General features: G+C 38.3%; 2 protein-coding genes across 5 annotated transcripts in view; one reads left to right on the forward strand and one right to left on the reverse strand.

Annotated features, from left to right (window-relative positions):
- LOC143019722 (uncharacterized) overlaps nucleotides 1-22,279 on the reverse strand; it is a 545,357-nt gene that overhangs the window by 369,620 nt on the left and 153,458 nt on the right. The gene's annotated exons all lie outside the window — the stretch shown is intronic.
- Nucleotides 13,329-16,381, forward strand: LOC143018412 (cyclin-dependent kinase 5-like). Its single transcript, XM_076173772.1, has 3 exons — nucleotides 13,329-14,291; nucleotides 15,197-15,308; nucleotides 16,305-16,381. Exons 1-3 carry the CDS (start codon nucleotides 13,329-13,331, stop codon nucleotides 16,379-16,381), a joined length of 1,152 nt encoding a protein of 383 aa, XP_076029887.1.

The following is a 22,279-nucleotide window of genomic DNA, read 5'->3' on the forward strand; positions in this document are numbered from 1 at the left end:
CCACCAAACGATGCATCCGCTGCACCAAGCGTGCGCATCTACCTGCAGAGCCAGCATCACTCAAAGACCTGATCTTTGATGATGTGTGGGTAAGTCCAGAACCGTTCTTGATCTATGGCAGCGGTCGCGAATCAGGAAGCAGAGTGGTGGTGTTTACTCGCACGCTCGTCTGTATGGCCCATTCGAATGTGCTCAAAACTCTTCAAACAGCTTTCCATTATCCGCTTAACGCAGTGATGAATTCATGGACTGAGGATTCCATGGGACAGGGTGCATTCAGTGTGTTTCGGCAAAATGTTATTGTCATGGGGTGCTTCTACTATCTCACGCAAAGCAATAATAATAATGATAATAGTAATTATTTTATTTGACATTGAATCAATATACATGGTGTGCAGATAATGAAAAGAACACATAGTTCGAAATAACAATCACAAGAGCCGAGGACAACGACACTTTTGTGGAATGATCGATGCTTTGTTATTCCTGCCTCTTGAATATGTCCACGAAGGCATGGCCTACCTCAAAGAGCAAGTCCATGAAGATCTAACTGATCTGGACCATTTCGATAGTACTTATGTCTCCAGCAGCTACCACGCTATCCGCCAACCAACAGCACCTGTTGGTGCACCTCCACCACTGCGTGTGGGCAGACGTCCCCCTCTCTTTCCATCTGACCATTAAAACCTCCACGATGCAACAGTCAATCGGGAGAGTAGAACAAACAAGTTTTGCGAGGGGTTGAACAATTCCTTTAAGGAGCTAGTTGGTCACAGTAACCCACGTATTTGGACAGTTGTGAGTAACATCCAAAAAGACGCTGCTCTTTTTGCGACCTTCCTGTACCACGATTCTCATGATGAGGCCCCAGCCAAATGCATCAAACATTGCACACAGTAGCTTCTACATCAAAATCACTAGGTGAATGGCAATGATCAGTTGATGAAATCGTTGTTTGGATTTCCAAGTGGTGGCTTTTCCTAGGCATGACTCCTGTGTTCTTTGAGAACATTCCCATCGTTTAGTCTTGAAGCTGGTAGCCTTCTTGGTATACATATGGCCAAGGTGGCATAGCTTTTGTCCACCCTTGTTGTTACGTATGATCTCCATGATGATATAGTGACACAGCAACATTTGATCGAAGCTTTATAGGTAAATACTAACTGAGGTATAGGTAAACACTAACTGAGCTAACAGGGGAAAGTTTTCTGGGGTTTTGTCCACTTCTCTTATGAAAGTTTTGGGCTGGGGTTTTGTCCGTACCCCCAACTAGACGCTGACAAGAGGCAAGGAGTTTGCAATTTTGAATTTTGTTTCTTAGTATCAGTATAAGTAAGTATACTGGGGGCTTATGTCTACCTTAAGTGTTTTCAGGTAGAGGCTTATGTCTGGGGTTTTAGTCCAGGGGGGTTTATGTCCAGGTGGGTTATGTCGGTGGGTTTATGTCCAGGTGGGTTATGTCGGGGGTTTATGTCCAGGTGGGTTATGTCGGGGGGTTTATGTCCAGTTGGCTTATGTCTGGGGTTTACGTCCAGGTGGCTTATGTCTGGGGTTTACGTCCAGGTGGCTTATGTCTGGGGTTTACGTCCAGGTGGCTTATGTCCTACATTCTCCTGGCGTAGGCTACAAGTAACCCTAAATACTTCTCAGAACTATACACTTCCTTCAACCTCCATTTAGGCACAAGACATTTGGGCACAGGGAATTTAGGCACAAGACATTTGGGCACAGGGAATTTAGGCACAAGACATTTGGACACAGCATAATTCGTGCTGTGTATTATGATCCCGAACCAAGAAAAAATAATAAAAGTCCTATGCGAACAAGCAGTTATCCGTGTTGTAAGGGTTGTCTTTGGTGAGCATGTTCAAGTTCATGGGTGCTCTTTCCATTTGAGCCAGAGTACATGGCGAAAAATACAAGAACTTGGTCTTGTGCAGCTGTATAGTGCAGCTGTATGCTGGATGCGCTCGCTCTTCTGCCACTCTGTGATGTTGAGGATGGGTTTCGGTGGCTGAAGGACCATATAACCGATGGTGCTGAGCCACTTGTCGAGTATTTCGACAGGACGTATGTGACAGGTACGTTCCGGCGGGCCCAAGCGATCCTAGGTCAGATTGGTATACGGATGAGAAGAATACCGCCACATCTCTGGAATGTGCACGAGGCCACACTAAACGATGAGCCACGCACCAACAACTTCTGCGAGGCATGGAATAGCAGATTCTCCAACTTGGTTGGCCACAACCACCCACCTGTGTGGAATCTTATAGAGGCACTCAAAAAGGACGAATGCCCTGTATCAGTGACAATACAGCAGGATGCCAGAGGACAGCCACCTAGGAAACGTATGAGTAAAGTCCACACTGATCTTCAACAGAGATTACAGACCTTGCGCCAGGCTAGAGCTTCTGGAGCCAAAACAGTTGAAGAGTGCCTGAGAGGTGCCGGCCGCAACATCCGCTGGAAACCTGTGAACAATGTTGATGAACCAGAAATCTGAAGATCTGTGGTCTCCAAATCCTCATGGATGAATAAAGTTTTGTTTGAAATAAATTACACATTTTATTGCTAGACTTAGCAACTTTCTTGATACAAAATATTATTTTATTTATAGGTATATCATGCATTTATAAAGACGTGACAGTGATGAATAAACTTTAGTTTGTAAAAATACTCATTTTAGTGCCCGACTTAGTACTTTCTTGATAGACAAATACATTATTTCATAGATAGGCGTAGCATAGATTTATAAAGACATCGTGACAAACTTGGCTATTAATTTAAAATTTCAACTATTTTTTGCTGTACGAAAGCAGTGATGTAATCTGTTGAGCCTCAAGTGAAACAGCAGTGTGAATTAATAAAGCTCAGTTGTTGGAAAAAAGACTACTTTGCTTGATTGTTACTATGAACATTTCATATTGTGCCCAAATGTCGTACCTGCCACTTTGTGCCTAAATATCCAGTACCCAAATGTCGTGGATCCCCCTCCCTAACCCAGTCGCATGCAAATAACTTCCACTCTCACTAACCAGTGCCAAAAAATATTTGTATCTGTGTATACGAACTTTCACCCTCGCATTTACATTCCGTAACAACCCATCCATACATGCTTTGATATTATGACGTTACAAAGACCATCCTCACCTAAAACCCCATTCACCATCCATGTAAATAGAACATTATTCAATGGGCCAAAAAATACGAAGAAGCATCATAAACCCATCCTGTTTCTAGGATGGAAAAGGGCGTATGGTACAAGGTGAGGTATATGGAATAATAACCCGATATCTATGAAGTGACCATAATCAGCTGTTAAAGCTGGAGGATGAATTACTATAATTAATCTTAGGATATCTTCAAATACTGGTTTCCAGAAACACGTTCGATTCACTCGGACAAAAGCTCACACGACAAAAATGGAGACTGTCTTAAATAATATTTTTTACTCTTACAAAACTGTGCACGATAAAAAGAAAATGTATAATTAACGGTCGATTCAGTTCTGGAACTCGAACTTTTCAATACCTTACGAGTCATCTGTACCAATGGCTACTGCTTCACCTCCGTACATGTGTAAGGAGACACATTGCAATAAAATTCAGTCATCTGATAACATGTATTTTTATACTGTTTATAGCACTTGTTGGAGGACACGTATACAGATATTGATCTTCATCTAAACCCATCTACAACAAATTCGAATTGAAGGAACAAACAAAAATATGCCACAGTTTATGTTTAGAATATTTATTCTAAAATATACATAATTTAAATAAATACTAATATTTACATACAATAATGTAAATATGAAGGACCAAACAAAATTAAATCACCGAAGTTATGTTTAGAATATTTATTCTAGAATATACATAATTTAAATAAATAATAATATTTACATACAATAATGTAAATATCCAATGCTAAACTTAACCACTCGGTAACAAAAAAAATAACGGAAGGACGGGGGTGGTAACCATCTCACTCAGATGGTCTCCAGAGAACATTGATTCCAAAGTCTTCATAACCAAATTCGTACATGAGGTCAGGCTGTCCAGAATGGATCTCGTCCTCCACTACAAATTGTGGTTCTTCAAAGACCAGTATATCACCATCTGATCCCATAGAAACCAGTTTGTCTATGTACGCTTTGGAATCCTTCTCCAACTGAGCGATATAGAGATCCACCATGAACCCGGAAGTTACAAGGTGGACAAATTTACGGCAGAAATGTCTGTAGATAACAGCATTCCCATAATTAATCGCCGTTGACGTCATGTCGTCCATCTCTTCGATATGGTCATCTAGAGACTTGGTCATCGCCCGCGCGACGTCGAGCTTGACTCTGATGTCTCTCAACCTCTGTAGGATCTCTTCTGTATCACAAATGGCGTCATCGTACAGAGAAAAACCACTTGAAGAATGACAGACAGACATGGCTATATTTACTAGTTTCACTAGTGTACTGTGTTGAAAGCTTCCTTATGTCTGTATATATAATCGTAGCCTCTCCTAATTGTTAGATCTTTCCAAATCCCCACCAGCTAAACTTGGCGTGTAAAATAATATCATTAATATTTTATCAAAAACATTTATTTCTTACAATAAAGACTGCTACCTTAGTGTACGGCTTATTTGGCATTTACACTTTAGCCCGATGTCTACCTGCACTTACACATTAGCGCGCCGCCTACCTGACCTTTTTACACTTCAACGTGGAGCCTACTCCAATTATGAGAGTTTTGTACTACAAGATGTTACAAACAAATTGGATAATGTGTTAGTAATGACTTTCACCTAACCATACAAATCATGATCATTTAGCATCGAAATGATCAAAACGGCTAAACAGTGTACTAATGGTAACCAGTATGGTGGAATTTATTTGTGCTACATAACTGATGCAAACAGTTTCACTTAAATACTTAAATGACGATACACGATACAAGCTTCGTATATAATTTAGGAATGCCACAAAAATATGCTGTATCTTTTCTCTGCACTTTCCATCAAAATCTATGAAGGTGTGAATGCTCTTTAAAACTTTTGTTTTTTCATCCAATCACGATCACTCAATAGCATGAGTGTGTGTTCATATCATTGGCCACACATAATATTCTTGATAATTCACCGTAAGATGCCGATAATCTGTGGCAGTGAGATTTGCGTATGCAGGCCCGGTGCACGACACAATGTCGAAAGACAGAACGTCGAAACGACAGAATGTCGACCGCGACAAAATGTCGAAATTTCAGATATCGACGTGATTATGTACATAAAATCACCAGAAAATGCAAGCCTGTGTTCACGCTCAACAACAATAACTGAAATATCTGCCAAAAGATTGCCCTCCCTAATTAACTTTCTTGACTGTACATATGTACTAATTTCAAAATCAATTCTTGAACTACATTCATTCGAATACAAAAAGGAGGAAAAAACTTTTTTGTCTGTACATAAACTGAATATTCTAATTTCAAAATAATTTATTGAACTACATTCATTCAAATATAATACAAAGAAAACATGGACCAAATCCAGGATTAGGCGCATCGCCAAAGAAACTTTGAAAGGGACCTCGCGGATAATATGACAAGAACTCTCCAGAAGAGGTTCGTGGATATCTTCCGGAAGAGTCGAGCATCAAAAGGATGATTCAGAGGCAGCGTCGTAAAAACCAGCCGGGCTTGCCTCGTAGTGTTACAGACCTTACCCTACCTGATCCTTACATCAAGACAAAACAAAAGGACCCTTGAATCATGGCTAATATCAGTTTTGGCAACAATGATTGGAGCATAGTGTTTTGTTCAAACAACAACCTGAGAAATTTATCAAACTCTTCGGTATGGTACGACAATGGCACTTTTGACGTCTCCCCAGGATTGTTTTATCAACTCTACACCCTGCATGCACCAGTGATAGGGCAAATGCTGCCTCTCCTTTTCGTGTTGACAACCAAGAAAACCAAAGACGCTTATTGTCGTATCTTCTCAGCCATCTAAGAAGCTGCATCACAACGCGGTCTGGATCTCAGGGTCAATATTTACAGAAGTGACTTTGAACGTGCTACGATGGAAGCTACAAAGGATATCTTGTCTATGCAGAAGGTCGAAGCTTGTTTCTTTCGCTTTGCTCAAGCGCACGGGAGAAAGGTTGTTTATTTAGGCTTGCGTGAAATGTACGTGAACGACAGCAGTTTTGCACAGAGACTTAAACAGCTCACTGCCTCACTGCTTTGGTTTTTGTTCCCCCTTCCGACATCTCAAGAGCCTTTCATGAACTTATTTCAGATATGCCTCCTGAATGTGACCCTTTCGTAAATTACATCAGAGAAACATGCATCGGATACTATCAATACCAGTCAACGAACACCAGTACACCCAGCCTCGCCATTTCTCTGCGTCGTGGATCATGGACAAAGCCGTTTTCCACCGTGTCGTCCAGGAAGAACCGAGAACGACAAACCACTTTGAAGGATGGCATCGGAACTTTCAAGGAGTCGTTGGCAAGGTTCTCCCAAGTATCTACGAGTTTATATTTCGTCTACAAGATGAAACAAGCCCACACAGAAACAGTCCTCTCACAACTCATCGCTGGACATGAGCCATCTAAACCACGGAGGTCAATTAGTTCAACGAATAAACGGATATCGCGCATTGTGTCGACAATCTGTCGTGTCGACATTTTGACCATTCGACATTCTGCCTTTCGACGTTCTGTCGTAGACCCATGCAGGCCATCATTATAAATGCATCATTGAATATTTTTCACATTCCCACTCAATGATTGGTGATAGAGGGTTTCGGTCACGCCGTTCCAGATAAAAGTATCTTTTAAAATAACACGTTTAGAGAAACCCTTTGGCAGTATTGTAACGGGTAATGTTCGTCACGCTGATGTTATCGGACTCGATTTCAGTAGGACATTGGTGTGGTTATTTGTTCATTTCCCTTTTGTATCGACCAATCAGAAGCACTCAGGTAAAAAGGGTTATTTCATGATGACCAGTCAGGAGCACTCATGTTAAAATTATATCACGAAAGGTCAACTCACAACGCACGGCCTGTTTCGTCTACCCCAAAAATCACATTTGGTCTACTCCCAATATAGCCTATGTTCCCATTTAGATCACGTTTAGAATATTTCAAAGAATGAGGTAAAGTTGAAAATAATTATATATTTTAACATGTGACAAGTGTATGTACGATGCGTTTTATTACTATATTTGCAATATTAACATTGACTAGCCATAGACAACAAAGATAAAAGTTCAAGCTGTAAAAGTGAATTTGAATATTAAACATTATTTTCAACAAAATTTGACATTGCGTGTATATATAGCTGTACTGTGTGTGTGCAAATATTTTCATAAAATATATTATACTGGGGGTTTTGTCAGCGTGTGTAATTTTCTGAGTGGGTTTTCGACCAGTGTGTTTCTGTGCTGTCAAGTTTTGTCCAGGAGGTGCCAAGGCAAGAGGGAGGGAAGAGGGTAGAGGGGAGTGGAGTATGTAGGGGATGATATGGGCGGGAGTAGTTTCTATGCCTTTTTCTTTTGGGCTACCTTCCTTGCAAGGGGGTAAACCTTTGGTATATGTATGCATGCATGCATGTCTGTCTGTCTGTCTGTCTGTATGTGTGTATATTTGTATGCATGCATGCATGCATGTATGTATGTATGTATGTATGTATGTATGTATGTATGTAAGCATGCATGCATGTATGTATGTAAGTATATATGTATGTACTGTATGCATATGTGTGTGTATGTATGCATGTATGTATGTATGTGTGTATGTGTGTATGTATGTATGTATGTATGCATGTATGCATGTATACATGTACGCATGTATGCATGATGTATATATGTATGTATGTATGCATGTATGTATGTATGTATGTATGTATGTCTGTATGTATGTGTGCATATATATGCATATGTGTATGTATGTATGTATGTATGTATGTATGTATGTATGTATGTATATATGTATGTATGTATGTATGTATGTATGTATGTATGTATGTATGTATGTATGTATGTATGTATGTATGTATGTATGTACGTAATTTTGTCCAGTTAACGCGTGTGGGTGCACGTAATGTTCAATACAGTTTATGTGATGATGACTTATGATTCACACCTATCTTTCATACTATAGACGAAATGGAAACAGACGAAACGGGAGTGGACCAAATGGGATGTTACCAACTAAGGATACTGCGGTAGACCGCACACTAATGTAGTCTTACACACACACGCACACTGAATGGTTCCCAGTAGTTTAAGTCACTGATCACTTGTTACGTCTGAGCTGGGTTCGAGTCCTTGGCTTCACTACGTATCAATTTCCGTATATGTTTCCGTCGAGCTCCTTGCCGGTCTCGACCGTAATGACATGGAATTAAAGTGAAAAATTAATGAACTCAGCATTTTTTCAATCCCCGAACTTTATTCATTGTGACACTTCATGGTGAAATTCACAACAAATATTTTTTCAGCAATTACGTTTCATTTATCGTTACCAACAGGCTTCCACCAAATCTATATTTGGTCTTTCGTATAATGATGTCAAACCGTGACTAAAATCCTTATCATTACAAGCCACAGAAGGTGGAATAAAGTCAGCAATATACATTTTCCCAACTACAAGCGGGTGTAAAGTCGTATTTGGTTACTTCGATGATACTCCGCACCAGACAGATAATGTTCAGTGGCACGAAGTCTGGACCTGCTTCATGCATGATGATATCGATCCACTAATATTTTTCATACTCTATATTTATTTTACCTTCCTTTTAAAAATCAGAGAAGAGTAGACGAAATTGAAAGATTACCAAAAATAAGTTGACAAAGTGGCAATTCTGCTGTTAACAATATAAAAATTTCAGAGTAGATGAAATAGACCTAATCCAACAAGATCTCGTGTAATGAAATCTCGTGAATCCATAACACTCACCATAAACATCATGAATATAATGGCACATACAAGTTGTCATAAACAAAGATTTTAAAAAATCACAACCACGCAATTTTCTCGCGTTCCCTTTCTTCAGCAAGAACACGAGCAAACTGGCCGTGTCCCTATAAAAGGCGACAGATTCTGGAGTGCTGTCAAAGATAATGTCTGGAATCCACGTGACCAAAGAAAACGGGAGGAAGAGGCCGATGACACACGAGGCTGAAGCACTTACCTCACACAAGTAAGGACGACACAAGGCTTCTGACCTCGTCTCCAAGGGATCAGGTCACACACAACCAATAAACGGCCGTCTTGGATGAGTGCATCCCTTTTCCAACGCGAGGCTTTTAAATCCCGTGTCACTATTCGTAGTAGTTAAAACAATTGTAACCCTCGCAGGAATTTATGGATAAATAGATGGGTTTAACAAAGTTTAATTTACAATTCCTAATATCCTTTGTGCTGGGGGCTTGCACATAATCCAAGCTGCTGTATACAGGATGCAGGCTCTATGTTAACTGTGTAAAACCATATCTTTACAGATGTTTATTATGTAATCTCTCTGCAAACTGCCCCTAGAGGTTAACGGATTTAAGGGCCCCCATAGGTAAAAAGAATGGACGAGAATGAATAAATTGTTTTTTTAGGAACAAATATCGTAAAAGATTAAATTTGGGAAAAACTTTTCGTCACATTTCGTTTGCCTTGTGAAACCACAGTGGCGTACGGCCGAAAACCCCGTGGTAAAAGTATAGAAAAGGTCAATAGTTCCTGATAAAACAACTTGGGTAAGAATAGAAAAAATGCTAAGTAATACCCAGCGTTTGAGAGTTAGAACCAGAATTTCTGGAATTCTTCCTATTTGATTTGTAGTCTTCAGTAAAGTTGAAGAGGCATGCCTGGACGTATTGTAAAAGTCTGCACATTTTCATCGATGGCGGAAGTTCAGCATTACCCGTTATTGTATTTTTAATTGTATATCTGTAGTAATTGGGCCTCCCGATACACAGTGGAATTAATTTTATTCACGGTTTGACATTTTCGTTATATCATACTTTTTCGTTATATCAAATACTGTTTTTCGTTATATCAAGTACTGTTTTTCGTTATATCAAGTACTGTTTTTCGTTATATCAAGTACTGTTTTTCGTTATATCAAATGTTGTTTTTCGTTATATCAAATGTTGTTTTTCGTTATATCAAATATTGTTTTTCGTTATATCAAGTACTGAATCCACTGCTTTTTATTCTCCTGGCCTGTGTATTGGCACAGCAACTTGGCCGAGAATATCAGTAAGACAGTGATCGTGATTTTCGAATATTTTGTCATGACCGAGGTCAGGTTGAATGGCCGGAAATAAGAAAATAAATTCACAAAACATCAGTTCAGCATAAATTTTGTTATACACATCACTGTCATGAAAATAAGTCACACAAAGATATTAAAAAATCACTGGAATTTTTAACGTGCTTCTGTTAAATCTCATAGTAGAAGCACGTTGTCAAAATTGAGTAACGTGTCACATTCTTTTACTGAATTCCACTTCGACAGCTTTGCATCCACATTACTAATTTTATCATATTAATAGTTAGGGCACATTAAGAGACATTATGAAACGCTTCATAAATCTAAGATCATGTGAGCAGCAATTCTAAATCTAAGATAATATGAACATTCTAAATCTAAGATAATATGAACATTCTAAATCTAAGATAATATGAACATTCTAAATCTAAGATAATATGAACATTCTAAATCTAAGATAATATGAACATTCTAAATCTAAGATAATATGAACATTCTAAATTTTAGATAAAATGAACAACATTACAAATCTAAGATAATATGAACATCATTCTATATTTAGGATAATATGGACAAAACTAAATTTAATATGACACGCTTCATAAATTCAAGCTCACGTGAACAGTTCATTTGCCACGCTTCATGAATTTAAGTATCATGTGAACCACTTCATATATTCAAGATCATGTGAATCGCATTCTAAATGTAATGTTATATGACACGCTTTATAAATTTAAGTATTATGTTGGAATCATAGAAACAACTTGAGATGGTTTGGTTATGTGAAGAAATTGGAGGAAAGTAGATATCCAAAGAAATATTTGGACTGGCAGCCTAGAGGAAGGAGGCCGGTTGGAAGACCCAGGAATAGATGGATGGACTGTATGAAAAACAATTTGTAAGGAAGAAATTTAACGTTGGAAGAAATTTAAAGTTGGAAGAAATTTAAAGTTGGAAGAAACTTAACGTTGGAAGAAATTTAACGTTGGAAGAATTTTAACGTTGGAAGAAGTAAACGAACAAGAGGATCGAGATGAGTGGAGGCGTCTGATGACGAGGCCGACGACTAACAGTTGAAATCAACTAACATTACAAAAAATTAATACCATGTGACACATTACATAAATTCAAGACAATGTGACACGTTACACAAATTTAAGATCTATGTGACATACCACATAAATCTAAGACCACTTGGCGTATTACATAAATTTAATGAAGCGGCCTTGCTGTGGATGTGCTGTGTCTTGCGACACTGCTTCTGACCCAGGGCAGTGGACAAGGTGCAGGGATGACCCGTCATCCAGGAGGTGCTAAGATAAGAGGGAGGGTGGTGGGTTGTGGAGTGTATTCAGGGATGGAATGGGTGGGAATGATTTTATGCCTTTTCCTTTTTGGCTACCTCCCCTGTAAGGGGGGAAAACATTGGTATATGTATATGTATGTACATAAATACAAAATTATGCAACACACCAAGTAAATTTAATATGTCAAGAAAGAGACGAGTTTGTAGTAGAGATGATCTGCCTGCTGCATTTGGTAACAACGTGATATTCTACTTGTTACAGCATTGTCTTCTTTGCTATGGACTGAACTCGTCCGATCAGATAAGGTACAAGTTAAAGAAATTTAAAGTATTATTACGATCATATAAGGTACAAGTTAAAAAGAATAAAGTATTATTACGATCATATAAGGTACAAGTTAAAAAGAATAAAGTATTATTACGATCAGATAATGTACAAGATTAGACAAATTAGAGTATGATTACTTCATAAACTATTTATATTGTTTGCGATTTTTTCTTTTTCATTGGCGTTGTTTTTTGTTTGAGGCATTATTACATATGTTACGGATTCCATAATTTTTTTAAATGCTATTTCGTGTATTTGGTTTAATAATTTATTATCTTTTATGTGACTCCGGACTGAGCTAATTCTTTGGTAGTGAATTTTTACTTCAAAATTTATCAAATGGAATTCAGAACGACATTTGTGACTAGTCAGTGTATTTCTATTTTATTTTTTATTTATCTATTTTTATCATTTTTTAAACTGATGTCTGCGATGTTTTCTATGTTCACTTATTTCAAGATGACTAAATGAAATTACATTGATTAATTAATAAATAAATTCCAGAATAATTCTTCTCAAACAACAGTCAAAACAGGCTGTTTTTGGGCGCTAATTAGATATATCCTAATTTCATAAACATTCTTAGATGTAAAAGAATGACCTTCAGATTTAGCAAATCACATCACTTGTTGTTTTCACACTCCACGTCCTTGTTTTTTTAATTATAACCTAGAAATATTCACGGAAATTGTTCCAGTGTTTGTCCTATTAATGGAATCTATGGACGACAGGAACTCGGTAGCTAGTGGGAAAATGACCGGTGGTGGGATTTTGTCCAGGTGAAATTTTGTCGTTTACCACCTCATAGAATATCACTATATTCAATCTGACTAATTTTATCGCATGTCTTTGCACTTATTTTATTCGCTGGCAACTCTTTAGTTTCACTACGTAAGTACAGTCAAATGCATTTTTTTAACTTACGGCGGTGTTCATAAAGGTGATGCGTCTTTTTTAAGTACGTGATACTTTCTCCTGTGTAGTATTTAGCGTACAGTTAATTAAATATCTAAATATCTATTAAAATGTCCAATAAAGAATTTTAATTTTGCATCGTGAAAAACTGAGTGGGTAAAAACTTTTGTTCGTGACTGTACATGTGTTATGTACTCCAATGATTATCTAAGGCAGTGTTTCATTACCAAGTTCATCACATCAAATTGAGAAGTGTGTTCGGGATTGAACAAAAATTATGACATATTCCACAAACAAACAAACAAACAAACAAACAAACAAACAAACAAACAAACAAACAAACAAACAAACAAACAAACAAACAAACAAACAAACAAACAAACAAACAAACAAACAAAATCCTGTGTCATCAATACCTCTCCCAGGTGTCGCTATAAAACTGTGGTCCGGTTGGATTTGGAGCACTTTCATCAAACTGCGTCGTAGTGCATGTGTAAGCCAATCACAATGGCAGAGTTCAGTAGTACTTGCGAGCATTCCTCCATAGGCGATTTGTTTGGACCCCCCAACACTGAGTTTAATTGCCCATTCGAGTCCAAGTATTTGAAATCAGTCCGGAAACACTCCATGGTTGGAGTATTGGGCGGAGGGTCATTCGGAAGTGTTTATGCCTTGACTAACTCCAAGACAGGTGAAGCATATGCCTATAAAATCTCAACTCCTATGAATATGGCTTTCCATGCTGTGAAGTGCGAGCTTCGAGCCCTCAAGAGGTTGCGCCCTCATCCTAACGTAGTGCGAATGTTGGAGTATCACATATGTCCACAGACCAACCAGGTTGGGATCATCTTGGAAATGGCTGACCACGATCTGTATTGTATTCTATCTCGGCTAGCTATTTTCCGGTCTTCCATTTCCCCTGAACATGTCAAGTCCGTCATGGAGCAGCTTCTTAAAGGCATCGGCTTCATTCACTCTAAGGGGTTTGTGCACTTTGACTTGAAACCCGACAACCTTCTCATTACAGAATGTGGTACGCTCAAGATCTGTGACTTTGGACTTACCGAACACATTGACGATAAACCCTACGAATTTGTCAAGATGACAGAACCGTACCGACCTCCGGAATGCTTCTTCCAACATCCGTCGATGGACTGCAAGTCGGACATGTGGTCCATTGGAGTCATGTTTCATGAAATGATCATGGGTTGCAGGATTGTTGATACCGCCACTCTGCGTCACCTGGCTGGATCATACGGGTTCAAGGACGTCGCTGCCATGAAAGATGCTCTGGGGATGCCACTTTCCCCGAAGCCTTTCCTGACCAAAGAGATCTCTCTGAGGGCAACGCATGCAACTAGGCAACTCATGGGCGAACTCCTGCGTCTGAACCCAAAAGAGCGAGTGGGTGCTGCGACTGCTCTTAGCCATCAGTATTTCAGGGAGAAACCAGATCCGGTGCGCATGGACGTATGCTCCTACCTAAAGCAGCCGTAGGACTGTTCTTCAGATAGTCTTCGTCTAGGCGCCGCATTCTGCATCCACGCTATTTCTTTAAATGCGTTTGATAACTCTTGTATTATATATTTTGTCTGCTTTGTATTAATACGTCATCCTTTTGTTTGGTTGGCGTCTTTTTGGATTTGTCATAGCGGATGCTGTCTGTACTAGTTCAATTATTGTTACTTTATAACAATAAAGGTTACATGGGTTGTACAACACGTCTTTATTGAATATCCTTCCTGTTTCCATTCCTTTTGTGAGATCACTTGCTATTCGTGACTAAAATAATAATAATGCCCAAACATATAGATAGTCAGATATGAAGCAGCTAATTTGCAACGGAGACATTTTCTAATTAACCATATTTATGGACGTTCACAATAATGTGCAAATGAAGCTTCCTTATGTGTCAGTATCCATAGTTGCCTTACTCTCATGCAGCTTATCAATTGTTTATTTTGTCTAAGTTCCATGTCCGATGGCCCATCTCTGGTGTCAGTATCAATCTGCACAGCTCTGACATCCCTTTCCCTTTGTTGCTAATGCAACGAATGATACGGGAACTCTGTTCATGATAACTCATGTTGATAATATGCGCATAAGTTGCTCTATTTCCAATTTTCAATGGTTTCCATCAGAAAGGCGAGAGTAAGCATAAGATGGAAGTAGTTTCCCTATTTAGAACTCAGGAATATGGGCCATTGTTATGTTTTAAACTGGGGTTGCTACTATGGTAGTTGCAATAATTGACTAAAGAAACGAGGGTGGTGGTGCTGATGTAGGTGAGGGGACTGCACTGTTTATGGATGGCGTGTAGCTAAGAGCAGGTCAGCGTTGGGTTGCTGTGTTTGACATTTATGTCTGCGACCCAGCGTAAGTGCCTGGTTGTTAACGTCAGTCCCAGTGGCCCCAAGAAGGCCAGGGCGGCAGTGGTCACACAACTCGAGCGAACTCCGAATGGCAGCGATCATATCTATGGAAATGGTAAGAAGGAAACAAATGGTTGATTGAAAGGAAGTTTTTCGTAACGAATACGAATTATCCAGTATATTTCGGAGTGTTTGTCGTATTTTCTTCGCTACTTAATTCTATATTTGGTACCAGAGGTTCATAAACTTTCACTTCTGTCTCTCCTTTATCCCCGATGGAAAAAAAATGTCGCATCTTGTTTATGTACTGTGGGTTTTCTCTAGTCTCATGAAGGTTCGCTCGAGAACAGCATTAGTTTGGTTTGCTTGAATGAAATGTTCTGAAATAATTTCGAACTTCATATTATATATCGTCATAGATAAATAATAATAGTATACATTTTTTTAACTTCACCTCACCCCATCTCACCTAACCTGACTTACACTACCTTATCGTAACAACAAATGTAAAAATAAATAAACACTTACATTTTTAAAACCCTTGAGAAAACACGTTTCTTAAAATTGATTACAACCCTAAAATAACCCACGAGTGGTGTATTGATAACTGATATCGTTTGCCTCTGACGATTTGTTTTGGGAAATTCATCAGAAGAAGGGCACCTTTAAAAAATAGAACAGATTACCATCAGAACCCGTTCATTTTCGATATTTCTAAGAATTCGCAGGCCACGCGCAAACCTTACGTCATTCAATCACAGGAGTGTGTTCTAACAAAGTCTATTCAAACTCTTGTGGTTTCCTCCGTCAGTGGTGATGCCAGCTACATTTCTTCCAAATTCATGCTACCAATCTTTATTCTGCCCAACTTCGTTTTGACAATTTTTACTAAGCTTCATTTTCGTCCTATTTCTTTTTCAAGGCTGTATTTTCGCTAGACTGCATTTCACTCAGCGTAATTCCCGCTCAAATTTGTTACGCCAGACTACTACAACAAAAACAACTATTAACAATAACAACAACGGATAGATTCTTTGTTTAGTTCTGAGGCACTGTGGGTCAGGTTCGGGTGTCCTTAATAGTACATAATCAGAGAAATTGATTCTCTAAGTCACCGCCATGAAGGCGCCTAACCACGACTACCTGAGTGCCCTCGACAAGCATCCAGTGTCGATGGGTCGTCGATAATAAGCCCAAGAATGCCCGCGACGCCCTCTAATTGTCCTGGGCCAATTATGAAGAATAGACGGCGGTTTATGTACTTCGAGAGATGACAGTGATATTACGTCCAGCCGTGAGATACGAAACTACATCTCCACCATGACCCTGAAGCAACGACTCTACACTCTGGGAGCAGCAGTTACGGATTAGGATTTCAACACTACATTCCTCCGAAGCAACAACTCTACACATCGCCAAACAACACTTACGAGGCGACGCTCCAACGTTCCTCGTCCATCATCTATTACGAGACAATGCTCCGCCGCTGTTTGTCCATTATCTTCTACAAGCCAAGATTCCTCGTCCAGCATCTATTACGAGGCAACGCTCCAACGCTACTCGTATATGTAATATAATATTACTTTGTGTGTATGTTTTTGCTTATGTATATATATATATATATCCATAACTCACCATAGCTTACATTGTACTAACTCCTCCCCTTATTTACAGCAGTGCATCTTACCACCGATTCGTTCCACTACATCATCATTTATAGAGCTAAAAACCCTACATCATCTTGGGTAAGTAGATATTTTTTCCGTTCTCATTATCACCTAGGAGGCTTTACGCTTTTTATTATTAGTTAGTTCATGAACGTGTCCAAACAACTTTCTGACTCGACATACCGACCCTGTACACGCAGCCGCTCTACGCTCACTTCCAATACACCAAACATGTACCCTCCTGCTAACAACTCTTCGGACAATTCACCTGCTACTCAAAACACCATGACAACACAAAATCTTATCACCGTATTCAAGGATGAGAACACATTACCTCTATTTAACAGCAAGGACATCCCTGCACACAATTTCATCTCTGGGGTTGAATCAGGGATCACACGAAGAAACATTGCAGACAACACAGGAAATTTTTCCATATTGACAACCAGAATAGATTAAAACAACACATTAGCTGATGACGTCGTTTAGTCTGATTTATTTGAGCAAACCACACCCTATCACGATTTTGTAGAGCACTTCAAAATGTCCTTTTGCTTCATTTGAGCCACTTGGTTCACTTTCCCTCCTAAAACTTACAATCATAGTCCACACCACACCAAAGAGAAAGCTGTTGTAATTGCTTCGACATTTAAAAGTGAACTCCGAGAAAGCCTAAAAAATCAACTGGGTCTCGGAAGACAAGATTTCATTGGAACACGTAGTCTCACTCATGACATACTTTCGACTGCTCTCCCAATTACACACACTCCAGAAAGCTAGCACTATTCCATTCACACCAGGTATCACACTAGGCGAATTCTCCACGAAATTCTCTGACACGGACAAAGCTATCACCCAGATCCAGTGCCAGCCAGTACCCATTACACCTACCCACACAATAGCCCAGGTCACACGATCCTCCTCACATAACACGAGATCAAGATATACATCGCTCACGCCAACGCTCTCCATCAAGAACACATATCAACTCATAAATGCACATCAACCAATCAGTTGCACGTAACTTATGTACGAGTATCTCTCTACTGAAATTAAACATTTTCGGGTTTTTGGCGTAACAGATTAATGCTAGTAAAATGTCTATATTTCATTTGTGTTTATTTGAAGTAAAATGAAGTAGCACGCAAATATTTCTCTTTGCTGCTAATTGAATGATGATTGTTTTGAATACAAAAATTAAAATTATCGTTAATGATACATCAACTTTTGCTTGCATTTATCTGACATACGTATGACATTCTCATGCTCTGCCCAGCATAGGCACATGAAGCCAACCCCTTGTCCCCAGCAAACCAATCATGTATTATCTATACAGACATCTACCTCCTGAAAATGAAAACATTTGTAGTCCTTAAAAATACAAATTGATATCGATAAACATTTCCACTTTCTTTCCCGTGTATCTGACATACATATGACGTGACATAACCTCCACCTCCTCCTCCCCTCCTCGACCATGACGGATCTCTATCTACTGGAATTCGTCTGGAGAAGTCAGACTGTCTCATTAATTACCGATGGTGTGGAAATTAGGACACTGTCCTACCTCCGAGGATTTGAATTCTCTCATTTTAAACCATTCGCTTCACTTACTGTATACTTTCCTGGTTAATGCCAAACTGTTTCATTCACTTAAGAGATCAAGGTCACACCAATTAATTTCTTTGTTAAAAGGAAAAATATACAGAAATACTATGGCGTGAACAATATAGTACTCTTTTTTAACAATGTATAGACCACATTATATATTTTTGGTTTACCAATTCCATTTTTTTTCTGCTTAATCGTGTTGACAAAAAACAAATCCAATTTTGTCAATTAGATGCTGTTGCTGAGTCAGTAGTTAATGAATGTGTTTATATTGTGCTTAGGATATAGTGCCTGTCAAAGTAACTACATTTTATAAAACCATCATGAAAATATTGAAAGAATATTATATGAAAAACCAATAAATACAGGCACGTATCACTGAGGTACAGATTCAAATAAGTAATGTAAGTATGTTTTATTGATCTTTTAAATCTAAAACTCCATAACTGAGTAAAATCATTCATCTCAAAACTGGGATCCTACTTCAGAATAATCATTTTTTCCTTCGGTTCCATAAGGATTGTATAAGCATCGGAATACATTGCAATTTCGCCATTCTCCAGCTGATCTCTTCTTATTTTCAGGGCTTGTCGTATATACTCAAGCTGTGAAATATGTTTTGATTACGTATATTGGTCAGTGATTAAGCTATATGCTAAGGTTTTCCGATTTGCAAACAATCGAATATTATGCATCTAACCTTAGTGCTATATATTGTTTGTACATCTATTTCAGCTGCCGCCAGGTGATTTTATTACACGAATGGGTTCAATTTACAACTGTATACGCCTCATATACAAGACGAGTAATATAACCCCAGTCATATAACCCACTTCCTCACTCACTGTCCACCACAAGCATCAAACGCCGACTCAGCATCACGAGGTCCAGTAAAATACACATTTCGCTGACCCAGCAAACCCTAGCTTCGCGACAAACAGACAACACACACACACTAACGCACACTTATAGGTGCAGTCCACCGCCAGGCATGGCAATTACGAAAAACAACATAACAACGATTGTATGCGTCAGCGTATTTCTGAACAAAACCAGACGCACGGCCCGAAGGAGCGGGTCGGTGACGTACTTGAATACTGTTAGTGGTGATGCTAAGGTGTAATAAGACTGTTAAAATCAAGGAAATAAAGTGAAGAAAATGAGACATAGTGTTTGATGTGTCCAGCTAGGCCCTGGGAACCCTACGCACGGATACACAACAGCTACGAGTCCTCAATATATAGTTCATTATCCCATTACCCAACAACAACAAAAATCTTGTCTGAAGATTTATTTAACCTTTCATTGTCAATGAGGATAAAAAGTATGGTAATATAAATACGGTCCCTAACAACAACATCAATATACTGTTAATGACAGCTTCCAGCTTTATTCTGGTTTCCGCTAAGCGATTTTATTTAGGAGAGGAAACCAACTTCCCAACACGGGATAGACTGAAATTGAATTGGTAAGATTGAAATGTTCCAGACTGAGACAAGTGACTTTAGCCTTCACTATCTCCTGTCCGTGCTGGTTTCTAGATAGAATTATAACACCAAAGAGGCCTTCTGGGGTGATAAGATGGTCTAGCCTATCACAATTTGTTTACTTAGATTCCCAAAAGACTTTCCCGCTGCTTCTACTCCTACTCCTCCTTCTCCTTCTCCTCCTACTTTCATCAGATTTAACTCCAGAGAACGAAGACAGTATGAAATGCTATTGAAGCAAACGAGATGTAACCTTTGTGAAACGTAGACGCGAAAGTATATCCGCACAAATATAATTCACAAGCGAAAACAATTTCCAGGTACAGTAAATATAGCTGACAGGTGAGGACGAAGCCTGACAAGTGAAGAAAACAAGCGGAGATAACTGACAATCAGGGATACTTGACAAGCAAAGACAACTGACAAGCAGGTATAGTTGACAAGCAAAGATAACTCAATAGCGACTAAACAGCCAAGCGTGAAAATAGCTAAACCAGTTCCTACGGATAACTGAGCATTTTTAGTGATAGAATTGTATATAATTAATCTAGGTTGAAATTATTCCGTTTATATATGTGTATATATATATAAATATATATATATATATATATATATATATATATATATTACATATATATATATATGTATACATATGTATATATACATGTATATGTATATATATATATATATATATATATATATATTTATATACATATATATATACATATATATATATGTATACATATGTATATATACATGTATATATATATACATATATATAAATATATATATATTTATATTTATATGTATATATATATATATATATATATATATATATATATATATGCTAATAAGAACACGGGTACGTGTGTTCACTTATGCAAAGTAGACCACTTGGAAAAAGAAACTAACGAAGCAGAGCGCTTTCGTATATTACATCTTTGCACTGAAGATGTAATATACGAAAGAGCTCTGCTTCGTTAGTTTCTTTTTCCAAGTGGTCTACTTTGCCTATATATATATATATATATATATATATATATATATATATATATATACATATATATATATATATATATATATATATATTGGTTAAAATCAACCGCGCTAATAGATTTAACTATCTTAAGTTGTATTTTCTTGAGTTTAAGGAAGGATTTCCTATCAACTTTATTCAATTTATAAACGAAATCATCCATGATGAACGGAAAAGGAAAAGCGCTGGAGAATGCCGATAAATTCTATTACAAGTGTAACAGCATGTAAAAACTGTTGACAACAACACCGAAAACTCAGAGTTTTTTCACCTCACTAAGAGGCTTCTTCAGGGTGGGAGGACTTCATTGCCTCTACAGTCAATGAAGTCCTCTCACCCTGAAGAAGCTTCTTAGTGAGGCGAAAAAACCCCGAGTTTTTAATGTTATTGTCAACAGTTTTTTACATCCTGTTACATTTTCAATAGTATATATCGGCATACTCCAGCGCTCTTCCTTTTCCGTTCACCATGGATGATTTCGTCCATAACTTGAATGAAGTTGATAGGAAATCCTTCCTTAAACTCAAGAAAATACAACTTAATATAGTTAAATCTATTAGCACGGCTGATTTAACCAAAATAGTCTCCGTGAGAACCTGTGCCCTAGAAATATTATATATATATATATATATATATATATATATATATATACATATATATATATATATATATATATATATATATATATATGTGTGTGTGTGTGTGTGTGTGTGTGTGTGTGTATTGTATCGGCTCTATAACTGGTTATTTGTTAAGATTGATCGTCTATCATTTCGAGTCAGTTCCTTCTATAGATGTATATACACAAAATGTGCACAATCTATACGTATACATATTCATTTTTTTCATCTCGTGAGTTTGGAACCATGGTTGGTTTCCAAAGGTCATCGATAAGTGCCTCTTATCCTGGTTATCTATGCACATGGGGCACAGGTAACTTTCATCCCCAGACAAGGATCATACCTGTATGGTGGTAAACATTAATTCTGGGCTATGTACACAGTATATGTATGTATACATGATATAAAAGCTGTATACAAGTGTGTGGCATCGAATGTATATTGAACCGATTTTGAATATCTAGGTCAGGATTTTGGAAGTATTCGGCCGTCGGTTTCGAAGAAGGAGCGGGTTTTCGAAGTCGGGTGGGAAGCGACGACCTGGACCGAACTGATGCCGACGTCTCGAGAACCTCTCCAGGAACTTGAAGCGATGGAGGATCTCCAGAGACGACGTAAAGAAGAACCTCTTAATAAAAAGCGGAGAGATAAGGAGAAAAAAAAAT

Source organism: Oratosquilla oratoria, chromosome 3, assembly GCF_046742065.1.
Source record: "Oratosquilla oratoria isolate Oo_2021 chromosome 3, ASM4674206v1, whole genome shotgun sequence".
NCBI classification, from domain to species: Eukaryota; Metazoa; Arthropoda; class Malacostraca; order Stomatopoda; family Squillidae; genus Oratosquilla; species Oratosquilla oratoria.

Excerpts from the sequence above, each read along its gene's own strand:
- LOC143018412 (XM_076173772.1), top strand. The coding sequence starts at position 13,329 with ATGGCAGAGTTCAGTAGTACTTGCGAGCATTCCTCCATAGGCGATTTG. Across the intron at positions 14,292-15,196 it reads CAGATCCGGTGCGCATGGAC|CGTAAGTGCCTGGTTGTTAA; the intron begins GTATGCTCCTAC and ends TCTGCGACCCAG. Across the intron at positions 15,309-16,304 it reads CGATCATATCTATGGAAATG|TCACCGCCATGAAGGCGCCT; the intron begins GTAAGAAGGAAA and ends TGATTCTCTAAG.